This window comes from Paracoccidioides lutzii (genome assembly GCF_000150705.2).
Source record: "Paracoccidioides lutzii Pb01 unplaced genomic scaffold supercont2.8, whole genome shotgun sequence".
In the NCBI taxonomy this organism is placed as follows: domain Eukaryota; kingdom Fungi; phylum Ascomycota; class Eurotiomycetes; order Onygenales; family Ajellomycetaceae; genus Paracoccidioides; species Paracoccidioides lutzii.
Window position 1 is genome coordinate 604,466 of NW_015440954.1, and position 13,101 is coordinate 617,566.

At 46.5% G+C, this 13,101-nt stretch overlaps 4 protein-coding genes across 4 annotated transcripts in view; 1 reads left to right on the forward strand and 3 right to left on the reverse strand.

The window, feature by feature from the left end:
- Window positions 1–101: 101 nt before the first annotated feature.
- Window positions 102–4,296, reverse strand: PAAG_11706 (myosin-1; the record flags this gene model as incomplete). Its single annotated transcript, XM_015847302.1, has 9 exons — window positions 102–382; window positions 471–997; window positions 1,062–1,312; window positions 1,372–1,463; window positions 1,531–3,228; window positions 3,307–3,789; window positions 3,849–3,894; window positions 3,987–4,211; window positions 4,294–4,296. 9 exons carry the CDS (start codon window positions 4,294–4,296, stop codon window positions 102–104), a joined length of 3,606 nt encoding a protein of 1,201 aa, XP_015703091.1.
- A 976-nt stretch (window positions 4,297–5,272) lies between these two features.
- On the reverse strand, window positions 5,273–6,608 carry PAAG_03140 (OPA3 domain-containing protein; the record flags this gene model as incomplete). Its single annotated transcript, XM_015844863.1, has 3 exons — window positions 5,273–5,950; window positions 6,024–6,083; window positions 6,444–6,608. 3 exons carry the CDS (start codon window positions 6,606–6,608, stop codon window positions 5,273–5,275), a joined length of 903 nt encoding a protein of 300 aa, XP_015702069.1.
- Window positions 6,609–6,856: 248 nt separating this feature from the next.
- On the forward strand, window positions 6,857–10,577 carry PAAG_03141 (serine/threonine-protein kinase SAPK2; the record flags this gene model as incomplete). The annotated part of the gene is made up of 4 exons (XM_002794550.1): window positions 6,857–7,156; window positions 7,224–7,666; window positions 7,728–9,852; window positions 9,915–10,577. 4 exons carry the CDS (start codon window positions 6,857–6,859, stop codon window positions 10,575–10,577), a joined length of 3,531 nt encoding a protein of 1,176 aa, XP_002794596.1.
- A 1,269-nt stretch (window positions 10,578–11,846) lies between these two features.
- Window positions 11,847–13,101, reverse strand: part of PAAG_11707 (hypothetical protein) — a gene marked incomplete at both ends in the record, with an annotated part of 1,647 nt that continues 392 nt past the window's right edge. Inside the window, 3 exons of the mRNA XM_015847303.1 lie at window positions 11,847–12,430; window positions 12,562–12,845; window positions 12,937–13,003. Coding sequence (XP_015703092.1) covers window positions 11,847–12,430; window positions 12,562–12,845; window positions 12,937–13,003 — 935 coding nt within the window. The remainder of the gene's footprint in view (window positions 12,431–12,561; window positions 12,846–12,936; window positions 13,004–13,101) is intronic.

Sequence of the window (13,101 nt, forward strand, 5' to 3'; positions counted from 1 at the left end):
AATTATTCATACTATTCGGCGTCGCACGACCGCTCCCACCGGGCGAATCCTGCGAATTCATGCTAACCGCACTGTCTCGTGGAGTCGCTGGTGCCGCAGGCTTACGCCCCGCAACTGGCCCGCTTGGCGGGCGGAGCGGGCGGGGTGGGCTTGGCTTTCGCAGCTGCGCGGGAGGCGCCGTTGGTGGTTATGGGGTTTACGGGATTATTATTATTGTTGTTGCTGTTGTTGCTGTTGGATATAGTAGCGGCTCTGGGGGCTGATGGGGGTGGTGGAGGAAGTGGAGGGGCTGCTGCGGGCGTTGGAGCTACGATTTCTTCTAGGTACGCTTCTGGTGCCCAGCCTTGGGCGGAGGTTGTGGTGTTCATGCAAAGCCACCAGCCTGCAAATGGGTTAGTTTAGTGTTTTGTTAGATGAAGGGAGGTTGGGTTCATTATTCGGTATAAGGAACAGTGGTATGGGTACCGTACCGTTTCCTTCCTTTGCCATGATTTGGACTATTTCGCCCACGCGGATGGAAAGCTCATTGGTGCGCTCGCTGTTGAAGTCATAGAGAACCTTGGCAGTGTCTTTTTTGGCTGCGGGTGGTGCGGCGGGAGGAGGCGGAGGAGGTGCTCGAGCTTGCGCTGAGTTGGTTCTGTTATGGTTGGCGGAAATGGCCGCAACAGGTTGTGGTACTGGCCTGGATGTTGTAGTTGCAGGTTGGGCGTTAGCTTGCGGCAATGGCTGAGCTGCTGGGGTTGGTCTTGACGCAGCTGGCCGTGATGCCAACTTTGATGGTCCTCCACCTGGTCCGCCAGGACGGAGTAGTTTGCCCTTGGTGATAGGCTTTCCGGCCACCTGCTTTGGCCTTGGAGTTGGCCTTGATACTGAATTTGGAGGTTCTCCCTGGCTGGTATGGATCGTTCCGCTTTTATATATATCGTCACGAGCAATTGCAGGATCTTTCATGGTCTTAACTATTGCTAGCTTGCCGGGCTTCTTGTTATATTCAATTCTGGGCGGTTGTTAGACCGCAACTCAGATAAAAATCGGTTTTAAGGGGCAAGAGGCAAACTTACACTTCAGCGAGTTTAAGATTGAGTTGGCCATGGAGAGCATTGGAAAGGTATGTGAAAAATTCCGTTTTGAACACACAGTTGATGAGCGGGTCTGGCTCTTGAGCAGCGCCAACTCCAAGAGCAAACCAGTCATCCTTCAATTTCGAAGCGCTAACAAACTTGATTGCGCCGACAGATATTGTTCGTTCCGCCGATATGTTCAGCTGGTGGTTCACGACGCTTTGCACGACAATGTAAACATTGTGGGAGGTCTTTTTAACGAGGCTGGTTAGCAAAGAATAACTGTAACTGCAGGCAGGAGTGCACATACAAGAATTAAGATACGTGGTGCAGGTTTACTCGAACGACCGAATTTGGTGACAAGGAGTTCGCAGCGGCAGGAAAATAAGACAGTTTCGGATTCTGACGTTGACAAGTTAGAATTGTTTAGTCGTTTCTCCATAGACGTATATATTAGAGCATCACTTACTACCAATGCGAACGGAATCTCTGATCATCTCTCCTGGACCACCAGTGTTACCAACACCAAGGTAATCACCAAGGAAGCGGCGTGAGCCAACAAGACTGTATCTGCGTCTCTCTTTCATGCCACCAAGAATCTCGTGTCCCTGATCTCGTAATTTGATATATTCCAGACCTCCTGTGACTCGTCTCCAGAACCTCTGGATTCGGATAGCGCACTCGATTCTGTAGCGGAGATAGTTGCGCCAAGCACGTTGGATACGGATGGCCATATTATGCCAGTACCTATCGCGCATATGTTCAAGGGCAAAAATGGTTTCGGGAGTTTTGATGAATGCCTTGGTGGTGCCCATTTGGTATTCCTCTGCTGGGATACTGGTGTCCTTCAAGATCTGCTTGGCTCCAGATTCTGCATCCCCAGTCCAAGTGTAATCACCAGCATATGAAGTCTTTGGCGACAATAGGTAGAAGCGCTCGACAAATTTGTCAAACGTTTGACGGTAGGCAAACCCAGCTCTCCGAATCCTGACGTTCTCTTGTAAACCCAAATATTTAATCTGATGCATCACATTACCGACATTGTACTCGGATGGCGACTTGTTGTCGTTAGGTTTTATCGTCCGGATATATGATGGCTGAGCCTTCATTAGTGTCGCGACAAGGTCATTAGCAGATGCTTTAATTTTGTCACCGGCAGTTGGCGGTCGTCGCTTGTCGTCCTGGTTGACTTGGTCGGGGAAGAGTGTATGTACGAAACTGTTACTACTCGAGCCTACTAGGTTAAGTAAATCTTTCAACAGTTGATCCTTATTTTTGTCCGTCATCCCTTCGACAGTATAGCCTACATCACCAGCGTAATGCTTGACGATGAATTGGCCCTGTCGCGATTCGAAGTTAGGATTCTGGCTAAGGAAATTCAGTCTTCCCACGAATGTCTGATCAGCAGCACCGGAGTCAGCATGTGCGGTTGCACAAGCGTCATTCAATGCAGCGAAGATCCCGGGAGGCCGTTTGTCTTCGATCAAGGAGCACACGACTTTGTTATCAAAGTAGGTGATTGGAGTCCACTTGATTTGTTCACGGGCGTATTCTTCTTGCTCCGTCTTCAAGGTTAGCTGGATGAAAATTTGTTGCAACTTTTCGTTTACATAATTGATACAAAGCTGTTCAAAGGAGTTCTTGTCAAAAATCTCAAACCCATAAATATCCAGGATACCAATGGAGTTCGCAACAGAGCCCCTAGCTGCGAGGGAGGCATTAACTCGCTCAACGATCCAATCGAAAAGGTTAAAATAAAGAGCCTTCGCGAGTGCATCTCGAACAGCGGTGGCTTGGACAGTATTCAAAGGAACTTCGTATACCGATCCTCTTCGCCCACCCCTGGCTGTTTCCAAAATTCTCAGGGTAAGAGCTTTGCTCACTTGGGCAGAGTCTACTTCTAGTAGATACGCAACGAAATCAACAACGGATTGATCTGTAATTGAGGCATTTGAACCGTCGTCTTCAACAAATTGCATATTTCCAAGCCATAGGATAGCGGAAAGAATGCGGAAGATATTATCCTGTTCAGCTTGAGACAAACCAATAATTCTCATGGCTTCTAAGGTATCTTTGAAATCCATCGCATCGTCTATACCTGAGACATCGAAACACTTCGAGCGGCTTGTATACACGTATGATTGGGGTTGCTGGATACCAAAATTATCTATAATATTTGTTAGTTGCAGCAACTCACATATGGAGAACTAAAGAACCAAGTCACCACAAATGACGGTTCACCCACCTCTATAAGCCTGTGGAGCAGCTTTTGTAAATTGATAAAATATATGGAAGTTTCGTTCATTCGTTATTTGTCCAACGACTCTAGATTTTTCGAGGAGGTAATTGGTAATTGTCGCACCGACGGGTTCGCCAACGGAATTAAATTGTAACTCCAAATATTTTCCAAAGCGAGAAGAGTTATTATTCCGCAGGGTCTTTGCATTGCCGAAGGATTCGAGAAGGGGGTTGGTCGCCAGTACCATGTCTTTGGTATGCTGAATAGAAGAATCACTGCCACCTGATACATTTGCAATATATTGCATCAGTCGCTTGGCGGCTTCAGTTTTACCAGCACCGGATTCTCCTGAGATAATAACACATTGGTTCTCCTTGTAAGCATTCATGTTATAATACGCGGATTCGGCGACGGCAAAAACGTGCGGTGGCACCTCAAGTCGATTTTTCCCACGGTAGGAATCAAGGACTTGGTCAGTATAGATACCCACTGTAGAACTATCAGTATGGGAACCTCGGGGTTTGCAGTAAGCTCGATTATCAACTTACGGTCTCTAAACGGGTTGACAGAGACAAGCACATGGCCGATATATGTCTAGATCAGAGGAATCTGTAAGTAACTGTGACATTGGCAAAAGGGAAGGTGAGAGGGCGATATAGATGGGTGTTTCCAAATGGCAACCATACATAAATTTCTCCATGTTCAAATCTCTTTTTCAAATTCTCATTTATGGCTTCATTCGACACTTTACTGAGGAGCGTGAGATCTGATACTCCAACCTCCTTCTTCTTTGTGCTTTCGAACACAGCCTTCTTAACCTGGGGCTTTCCCACTGCCCCACCCTCAGCATGCCTGGAGCGTCCAAAGCCACGACCCTTCTTTTCAGTATCCCTTGGGCGTCGCGAATGTCCCTAAAGATAGAAACAGTTAAATATATAATTGTCTGACAAGGTTAGATATATAGATGGGGAAATATAATCCACATGTGCCTACCATCTTCTTTGGGCTCCTTGGAGCGTGCGGGTTGGGTTATGTCCGCCGGATGGAAGGGAGTATTTATCTCACGTACTCCTCGATAAAGCGATGCGCTCAAGAGAGAGCAGCAAGAGCATGAAACCTCTCGTCTTTTTTGAATACCTGGGTGTAGGGCACAGCAACAGAGATAGGAAAAAATACAGAAAGGAAGCAGAATAAACCATGCAATCAAAGCACGCGGGTGGTTGGTTGGTGTTTGACAATGGATAGTCTTGGACGAGGAGTTGACGCCCGATGATGATGATGATGATGCGGCGCTTATTGCGACTGCGCCACGGCTATGTGGCGCTCAGCCCCTACTTAGGTAATCCGGCAACACGCAATTAGTTACAATCGCGGCACTAAACCACTTTGGGGATGACTGCCTGATAAAACTATTGGCAACAGAATTGAGATTCCTTAATCTTTAACACATTTAAAAGAAGTCTCCATTCCTCTTGAATCTTTGACAATGCATCTTTAGGCATGAGTTCGTGAACGATTCGGGCTATATAAAGGTTTTCCGATTGAGCAAAAGAGAGAGTATTTGATATCACACACGTTAAAAAAAAAGACTGGAATTAGGGAAGTGATATGAACACTAGAGTACCTGAGCGGAAGTTGCATTAGGAGGTATAAGAAAGCAGAGATGATATGCGCAAAAACTATATTTAAATGTACATTTGTCAGGCACTAAGCACTCCGTGATATATGTATTAAAATCATTCAAATTTCTAAAGGGGTATCAGAAAACACGGCTTCCCATGTAACTTGGCTTTCCAAAACTCAGTTAGGTGTTGGTATGGAAGTGGCCCCGATATGGTCCATGGATTACACCTCATTTGGTAGCTTGATGCGGTGATGGGGAGATGTGAGCGACTGAGCAGAGCCATTCGAGGGTTGAGATACCGCTGAAAAGTCATCAGAAGCGCCAGGGTTTTTTGATCCACGAGCATGTTTATCGTTTGATTTCCTCCAGCTTAGATTTCCGAAAATAGTGGACAAGTCGAGATTTCCAACCAAGTTCTTCGGTTTCGGCCTCGGCTTCTTCAACATTCCAAACATCTTTGGGTAATATTCGTTGCATGTTTTTGGGCGACTGTTTCTCCAGCTTTGCTTTCAGTTGAAGAACTTCACGCTCCAGAGCAACAAGTCCGCGCCGAGCCGCTTGTTCGGACTCTTCTAAATCCGCAAGTCGATCTGCCACATCCTCTCTTCTCGATGTTTCTTTTCTCCGTGACCTGAGCGCCTCAAATACTATCAAACTACCAGCGACTATAAATAGAAAGGTCTCACTGATAAAAGTTGCTCCAGAGTCAATAGCCTTTGCCTCTGAAAGTGGTCGGATTCGCAGCGGCGGAGGCGGTTTGGGTGGTTCTTGTGCCTTCTCCTTTTCCTTCGCAGCAAGGGACTCTTCCAGCTTGATTTGCGCTTCTGTCTTCACGGTAGCAACTTGGGGTTTGTGTTTTTTGGCCTGGGATTGAGCAGTCTCGCGTGCAGCCTGTTTATCTAACGCAGCGGAGCTCTGTAGGAGGCCCAGTCGCATGCGCATATCCACCCGATGGATGGCTTGGGCGAAGGAGACGCATACCCGTCGGAATCGTTCATGTTCGCGTGCCTGTGCCTTGATTTGGTTCTTGATAATGGCATCCAGTTAGCTTCCAAGGCTGATAGGGACAGAGCGGCTGCGATTGCTGGCTCCGGCTTACAGCAATGGGTTTGGATAGTGTTCGAATAACCAGGGAGGAAAGCTTTAAAGTTATCGACATCTCTTGACGGACTGGATGTTGTAGCTCTCTGCGATGTTAGAAAACGGCAACGCCACGATAGACGCAAGCATGTCACAATTCGCGTATCTGTATATTTATCTCCATACATTCGTCGAGGACTTGGTGCCTTACCGATGCGCCTTTGACCCGTCGAAGGTGAACTTTCGGCTGAAGCTGGGGATACCCTTGGAGTTGTTGTAAAAGATATTTCGAGTCAAATTACTAGTTCCCGCTGCCCAAGCGAGCGCCGTTCGCTGATTGGCTCGTGGACTAGGCTCAGGATAAAAGCGCTAGAACCAAAAGAGCTTAGCGTTTGTTGACATTTATTGCGTTTCCGGGCCAATGTTTACAATATTCCACTTTGAGAAAACTAAACGTCGTCAATCCCTTCAACTCCATCCCATAGATGAGACCAAGCTGTGAATTGCGGGAACGGTGCTCAGAAAAGCCCTCCTGGTTGTGGTATCCGAATAGAGCAACATCTTTTTTATGGTAAATGATGTCTTTTGTTCTACATGCTGGCATTGTGCACATCGCATGGCTATATCCTTGTTGTTTTGTCGAGTCTTGTTCTTCATATTTAACTCAAAAGGCTAATCATTTCACATTTGTTCGACCACAGTCCAGCTTTTCGTTTTTATTTGAGATTAATCCATGAAATCTAGATCTAGTTGTGAAGTGTTTGTTCGTCAATATCATTTTGGATTGTTTGAAATCTCCTCACCGCAATCGCATGACCTGGCGAACGATACCCTAATCTTGTGCATACTACGATGGAGGCACTGTCACCCCGCTCGACTAACATTCTTCCGAAGCCCAAGATTGATCCTATGAAGAAGGCGAGCGTCAAAGATGCACCACCGCAAAAGGCACGTCCTTCTAAACACCATGCCCCTCCCCCGCCTCCAATAGTTCGCGAGCCAGAAGATGGGGGAGAAGAATATATCACCGGCAAATTTCTCGGGAAGGGAGGATTTGCGGTATGCTACGAAGGGAAGCTTGCGAGGAATGAGAGGGTGTATGCGATGAAGGTGGTAAAATCAGAAATGAATCAGAAGAAAATGGAAGAAAAGGTACGGACTATCATGAAACATTCGCGCTATCGCACATATAAGAGTGTCTAACTTGCTTCACACGTAGTTTCGAACGGAGCTGCAAATCCATTCAAAGATGCGACATCCCAATATTGTTGGATTTTACCGCGCATTTGCCTTCGAGCAAAACACATATGTGGTCTTGGAGTTGTGCCCCAACGGCTCTGTTATGGACATGGTCAGGAAAAGGAAATACCTGAGCTTGCCCGAAGTTAGGAGATTTATGGTCCAGTTGTGTGGTGCTGTAAAGTATATGCATAAGAGAAATGTCGCTCACCGAGATCTGAAAATGGGAAATTTGTTTCTCGATCATGATATGAACATCAAAGTCGGGGATTTTGGCCTAGCCGCTATCGTTCTTTCAGAGAAGGATGAAAAGCGACGGAGGACGCTCTGTGGGACCCCGAACTATATCGCGCCAGAGGTTCTGGACAGAAGCAAAGGAGGCCATAATCAGAAAGTTGATATATGGTCTTTGGGTGTAATCTGGTGAGCAGGCTGTCTCAATGCCTAAATAACCCGTGTGCAGTGGACTAACAATCTGCTTTAGTTTTGCTATGCTCACCGGCTATCCCCCCTTTCAATCAAAAACGCAGGAGGAAATCTACCAGAAAGTCAAAAACCTTACATATGTGTGGCCTAAGGAGTCCGACGGAGCGAATTACATACCAGTAGAAGCAAAGCACTTGGTTGGTTCGTGCCTTAATTTGAACGAGGAAGAACGACCAGAGCCAGACCAGATTGTTGATCACGCATTTTTCAATATGTATAACGGTTGCATACCCGGTCAACTGGATCCAGCGACCCGTCTCTCTACGCCTACCTGGTTAAAAGCCCAAGATCCTCGAGGAGATCGTATGAGTCACGGATATAGCCTCGATCATGATGCGAAATACCTTACGAAGATAACTTATACAAGAAATGCCGATGAGAGATATCTTCTGTGCAAAAATGAGTTTTACGCAGAATGTGGAGTGGGCAAAACATCCTCTGGATTAACCAGACGATCTGTAGGGAAACGATGTTCAAAGTCAGCCTTTGCTGAATGCGCTGCCGAAGAAGAGAAAGGGATGCAACCAATTGTTCCTATGCCTGCAGATCGAGTCTACTGCTACTATACCGGATCAAATGGAGATTGGAGTCGTGAAGAGGAAGACAGCGCTGCGAAGCTTGATCCAGCCAGCCCTATAGATGACGAGCCGCTTCCAAGAACACGTAGTTCATCCTTAAAACAACAAGCTGCAACTGCTGCTCGTACCAACTCAGCGTTGGCCGCCCAGATTCACCGCAAAGAAACTCAACCCCAGAGCCACGCTGCTCTCCTACGGCAACAGGCTGCGCCACAGCGACAGTCAACAAGGAACCCTTCTTTTGCTCTTCGGAACCCTGATGTAGATATCAGAGAACCCTTAGAAAACAACGTCTTAACTGAGAGCAATCCACCTCAGCGGCCGCTGAGCGAGAGACCAATACGGGCACGACGGGTAGCTTCAGGCTATTCTGCGTCTGTCCGGGAAAGTGGCGTGGCAACGAGTTTCTCCATGCCTAAATCCATTTCAGAACCGAATGTTCTCACAATTGGCAAAACGAGATCGCAGTCGAGGCAACAAATTGCAGCGCTATCACGACAGAAGAACCAATTAGTGCAGGAAACTGAAGATCAAGTCGAACCAGTAGAAATCAAGAATGAAATGTATGGCTCGGTTAGAGCCATGTCTGTCAGGAGTGTTAGAGTTGATTCCCGCGAGAAGGAAATACAACAATCGTGTGAGCAATCGTTAAACCCATCACGACAGCTAAGTGAAGCGAAGCCTGAGGAAAGATGTCGGGGTGCAAATAGCAGTGGTAGCAATGGTAGCAAATCCACCAGCTACTCAAGCAAATCACGATCCACTCTCGGACTTAGCCCTCTAATACATCCCGACGAAGATGTCGAGTTAATGCCAGGGACGACGACGAGTGAGGTTTTGAGTGTTCTCAAAACATATCTTGAATGTTTTGAACCATCACAGTCATTAGCAAAGTCAATGTCAAATACTTATCAACTCCAGGAGCTTTCATCATTCTATGATCCGCAGCCCTATGTCGTTAAATGGGTCGATTATACGAATAGATATGGCATCGGGTATATTTTGGACGACGGGAGTGTAGGCTGCGTTTTCAAAGCGGAAAATGGCCACCCTGCCAGCTGCGTGGTGGTCCGAGATGGAGAACGACATATCCGCCGGAAGGCTCACTCGAAAGCGAACCCCCAAAGCTCATATTCCGATGCCAATCAACTCGTTCCAAGAAATGGGAAACCCGTGGAATTTTACGAGAATATCGAACCGCACAATGGCGGGTTCTCTGGAGGCGGAACGAAGAGAGTTCTTGTCCATCCTGATGCATTTGAAGTGAGGAATCATAATGGCCCTGGTGGGCCGGGAATAAAAGTCCGCATGAATTTGGGTGTTGACTCTGCCCGATGCGATGCGGAGAAGGTGAAACGAGTTAAACTCGTTGATCAGTTTGGCAAATATATGATTTGCTCTTTGGGAAGGGGGGCGGATGAAGACTGTCCTGCTGAAGAAGATAGGAGTCGCGACCGACGGCTTTCTAAAATTCGTCCGTATGTCAAGTTCTATCAAAGGTTAGGAAATGTTGGTATTTGGGGTTTTGGAGACGGGTCATTTCAGGTTCGTATTTGACCTCCTAAATTTTGTATCGTGGACATGTCTTGTTTACTCCTCACCTGCAGTTTAATTTTCCGGATCATACTAAACTCGTTATCTCGCTTCCGGACCGCAAATCGCAAACCTCGTCAAAATCCCCCCCTTGCCAGGCCGATTTCTATCACCTTTCACCTTCCGCCGCACGTTACCTCTCTGCTAGGGGCAAAATGCATCCCGCAGGTTTTGACACGAGAGCTGTCATTTCTGAAAATATGAACACATATCTTGCAGCTCTCTCAGGCGGAACTGCTCATCCATCCGGCATTAGCAGCAGTCGGTTCCGCGACATACTAGAAGCAAATTCTTTTCATGAAAAGATCAACTTTGTCAAACAGGTTTTGGAGAGCTGGGTAGGGAATGGGAAGCTCGGTAGTCAAGTGGTACTCCAGAAACCAATTTCTACGGCTCGGACTACCGTATCTGGTAAATTCATTCCGAATGCATTAATCTCCAAACAAGACTACCGCGGCGAGGTCTTTTGGGATGGAGCCCAGGAGAAGTCGTGGATGACGGCGTCTGGAGGTAAATTTGTGTGGGTTACAGTTGGCGCCCATGGTGGCGACGGCGAGTACTTTGCCGTGCAGCTTAAAGGAAATCCTGAAGACGGAGCTGTGGAGTGCGTTGGAGCTGAGAAAATGAAGGATTTGCAAGAGCAATTAATGGCATTAGCTCTGTCCTCGGTCCGATAGTTGCTACTGATTATACCAATTTTGATGTTCCCCCCCCCTCTCTTGGCGTGTTTTATGATATCCTTATACCACATTTCGTTAACTTTAATTTTGCAGGCGTTCGTTGTCCTCGTTTTTTACTTCTCATTTCTTTCCCAGATCATCGCCGAAATCTTTGCATCTTTGCATTTTTGATCCTTTTTTGCTTCTTGCATTCTCTCGTTTACTAACATTTCGACCTTCACGGTTTATTATGAAGTTACGCAGCCTGTTCCTTTCTTTCTTTGGCTTTTGGGTTGGTACGCTCCCTGCCTGGACGCCATTCTTCTTATTTTCTTCTGCCAATAGAAGTGAAGTGCCCGTCTTACATACATTTTGGTTTTGCCATTACCTCTTTTCTCATGTTTTCCTGCTGTTAAGCTCTTCTGAAATGCAATCCAGCGTGTAAATATGCCTATCACTCTTCATTGATCACCTTTGCTCGCCTCCGCATTTTTATATTGATGGATTTTGGAGTTTCCTTAGTTTGTTGTCCCGGTTTCACTCTTGTTTTTACTTGCACTGGCGAACATTTTGAGATTGGTTGGAGATAGTTGACTTGCGTTGTGTCATGTATACTTAGAATCTATATATATATATTCGGCGGGGAAGATAGAAGACATCATGAAGACCTCGGAAACTAAATAATTTGCTGCGATTGTTGATTCTTTTTCATTTCATTTTGTTAAGGAGTGTAGAACTATTATTCCACATCCACTGGCCCATTTGGGCAACAAAATCGATATATCGCACACATCTAGAATAGAAACGTAGGTGAAGATCGAATGCCTCCGGCTAGAGAGCAATTCCAAGAAGGCTTGAATTTGGCAGGTAGACAGAAGTATGAATCGTCAGAGGGGTGGGTGGCGGCTATTACAATGAAGAAACAGGTATGCTTCGCTTCAGGCGGCAGCGAAATGTAGTTGAGAGGGAAAGATCTCGATCAGGGAAAGGATCTGCTGTAGTAGGTTAGTATACGAGTAGCTGTTTACGGTAGTTAAGGGCTGACTATCATATATGACAAGCAAGAACAAGGCAAAAGAAAAAGCGCAAGATCATCCCTACATAACTAGCAGTTAGTTACCCTGTTGCAGTTTTCATAGATTCGCCTATTCAATTTAAAGTTGGCGTGAGTTCTTGAGGGGTAACTAGTATCCGACACACCCGTTCTCTATAACTATATACCTCATAATGAACAATTCAGTCACATCTAATTTATGTGTCTTGCGCTCTTTCGAAATTGTCAAAGATCTAATATCCCATATTCCTCTGGTAGAGATTAACCAGATTCTCCCCTCTTTCCAGTCTTCCCAGATTCACTTTCAACACATCCAATGCTCGCCCCATATACTCGATCCCTAAGGAACTCACATGGGGCGAAATATGCAAATTTGGGATGTCCCACAGCGGATGGTCAGAGGGTAAGGGCTCAGGATCGGTCACATCGATCGCCGCCCCGCTCAGCTCGCCCGATTTTAAACTCTCCATTAGCGCATTCTGATCAATCACCCTGCCCCTGGAGATGTTGGTGAGGAAAGGACGTCGTGTGGTGCTGGTGCAGGATTTTGAGAGGAGTGCCATTTCTTCCGCACCAATTAGCTTTTCCGTGGAAAGGGTTAGCGGGACGGAAATAAGGAGGTAGTCCATATTTTGAGAGAGGAAACTATGGAGGGCTGTTTTGCCAGAGCCGCAATGCCAGGATACTGGCAGGGTGCCATCAGGGTCACCGGTGGTCGGCACGATGTAGCCAGTATCTCGTCGCGATTCAAGGGTGTTACGGGGAGAGAAAGTATATGCGAGGACTTTCATACCCATGGCGACAGAAACGCGAGCAACTAGAGAGAAGTTGTGTCAGTAGCAGGGGGTTGGAGATCAGGAATATCCTTCAGAATTTGAAATCCTGGGACACAAAACAATAATCAAGTGAGAGCGAAAGGGAGATTTAGAAAGCTTAGACGTATAATACCTTGGCGCCCAATACTTCCATATCCTAGAATCCCCACCCTTTTGCCCACATTATCCTCCAACTTGTGCATGAGCGTTTGGTTGAGATGCCAAGTATGCTTCCTTTGCCATTCCGACGTCTGGTCATACAGTCTGGAGGACACAAGCCAGTTCATAACCACCCATTCCGCTATTGGTGGGCCGTGAATACCGGAGGTCGTTGTCAAGGGGATATTAGAGTCTGTCACCATAGGATGGTTTAAGAAAAGGTCCATGCCTGAGGATATGACATGGATCAATTTCACCCTAGATGGAGAAGTTACTGTCAGTTCATAAAATATTATCACGGATGACGTTCAGTTAGCTCACTGGACGGAAAATTAGCACATTTTCTTACCTCGGAATTTCCTCGAGAACTGGGCGGTAATGCAGGATGCACAGGATTGTTGCTGAAGCTAGGAGATCTGTTGAAATGAAAAGAAAGATAAAAAAAAAACACAGAGAGATCAGCAGAGTAAATAAATTTGTTTGACAAACACAAGTGAGACAGAGAGTCGAAAGC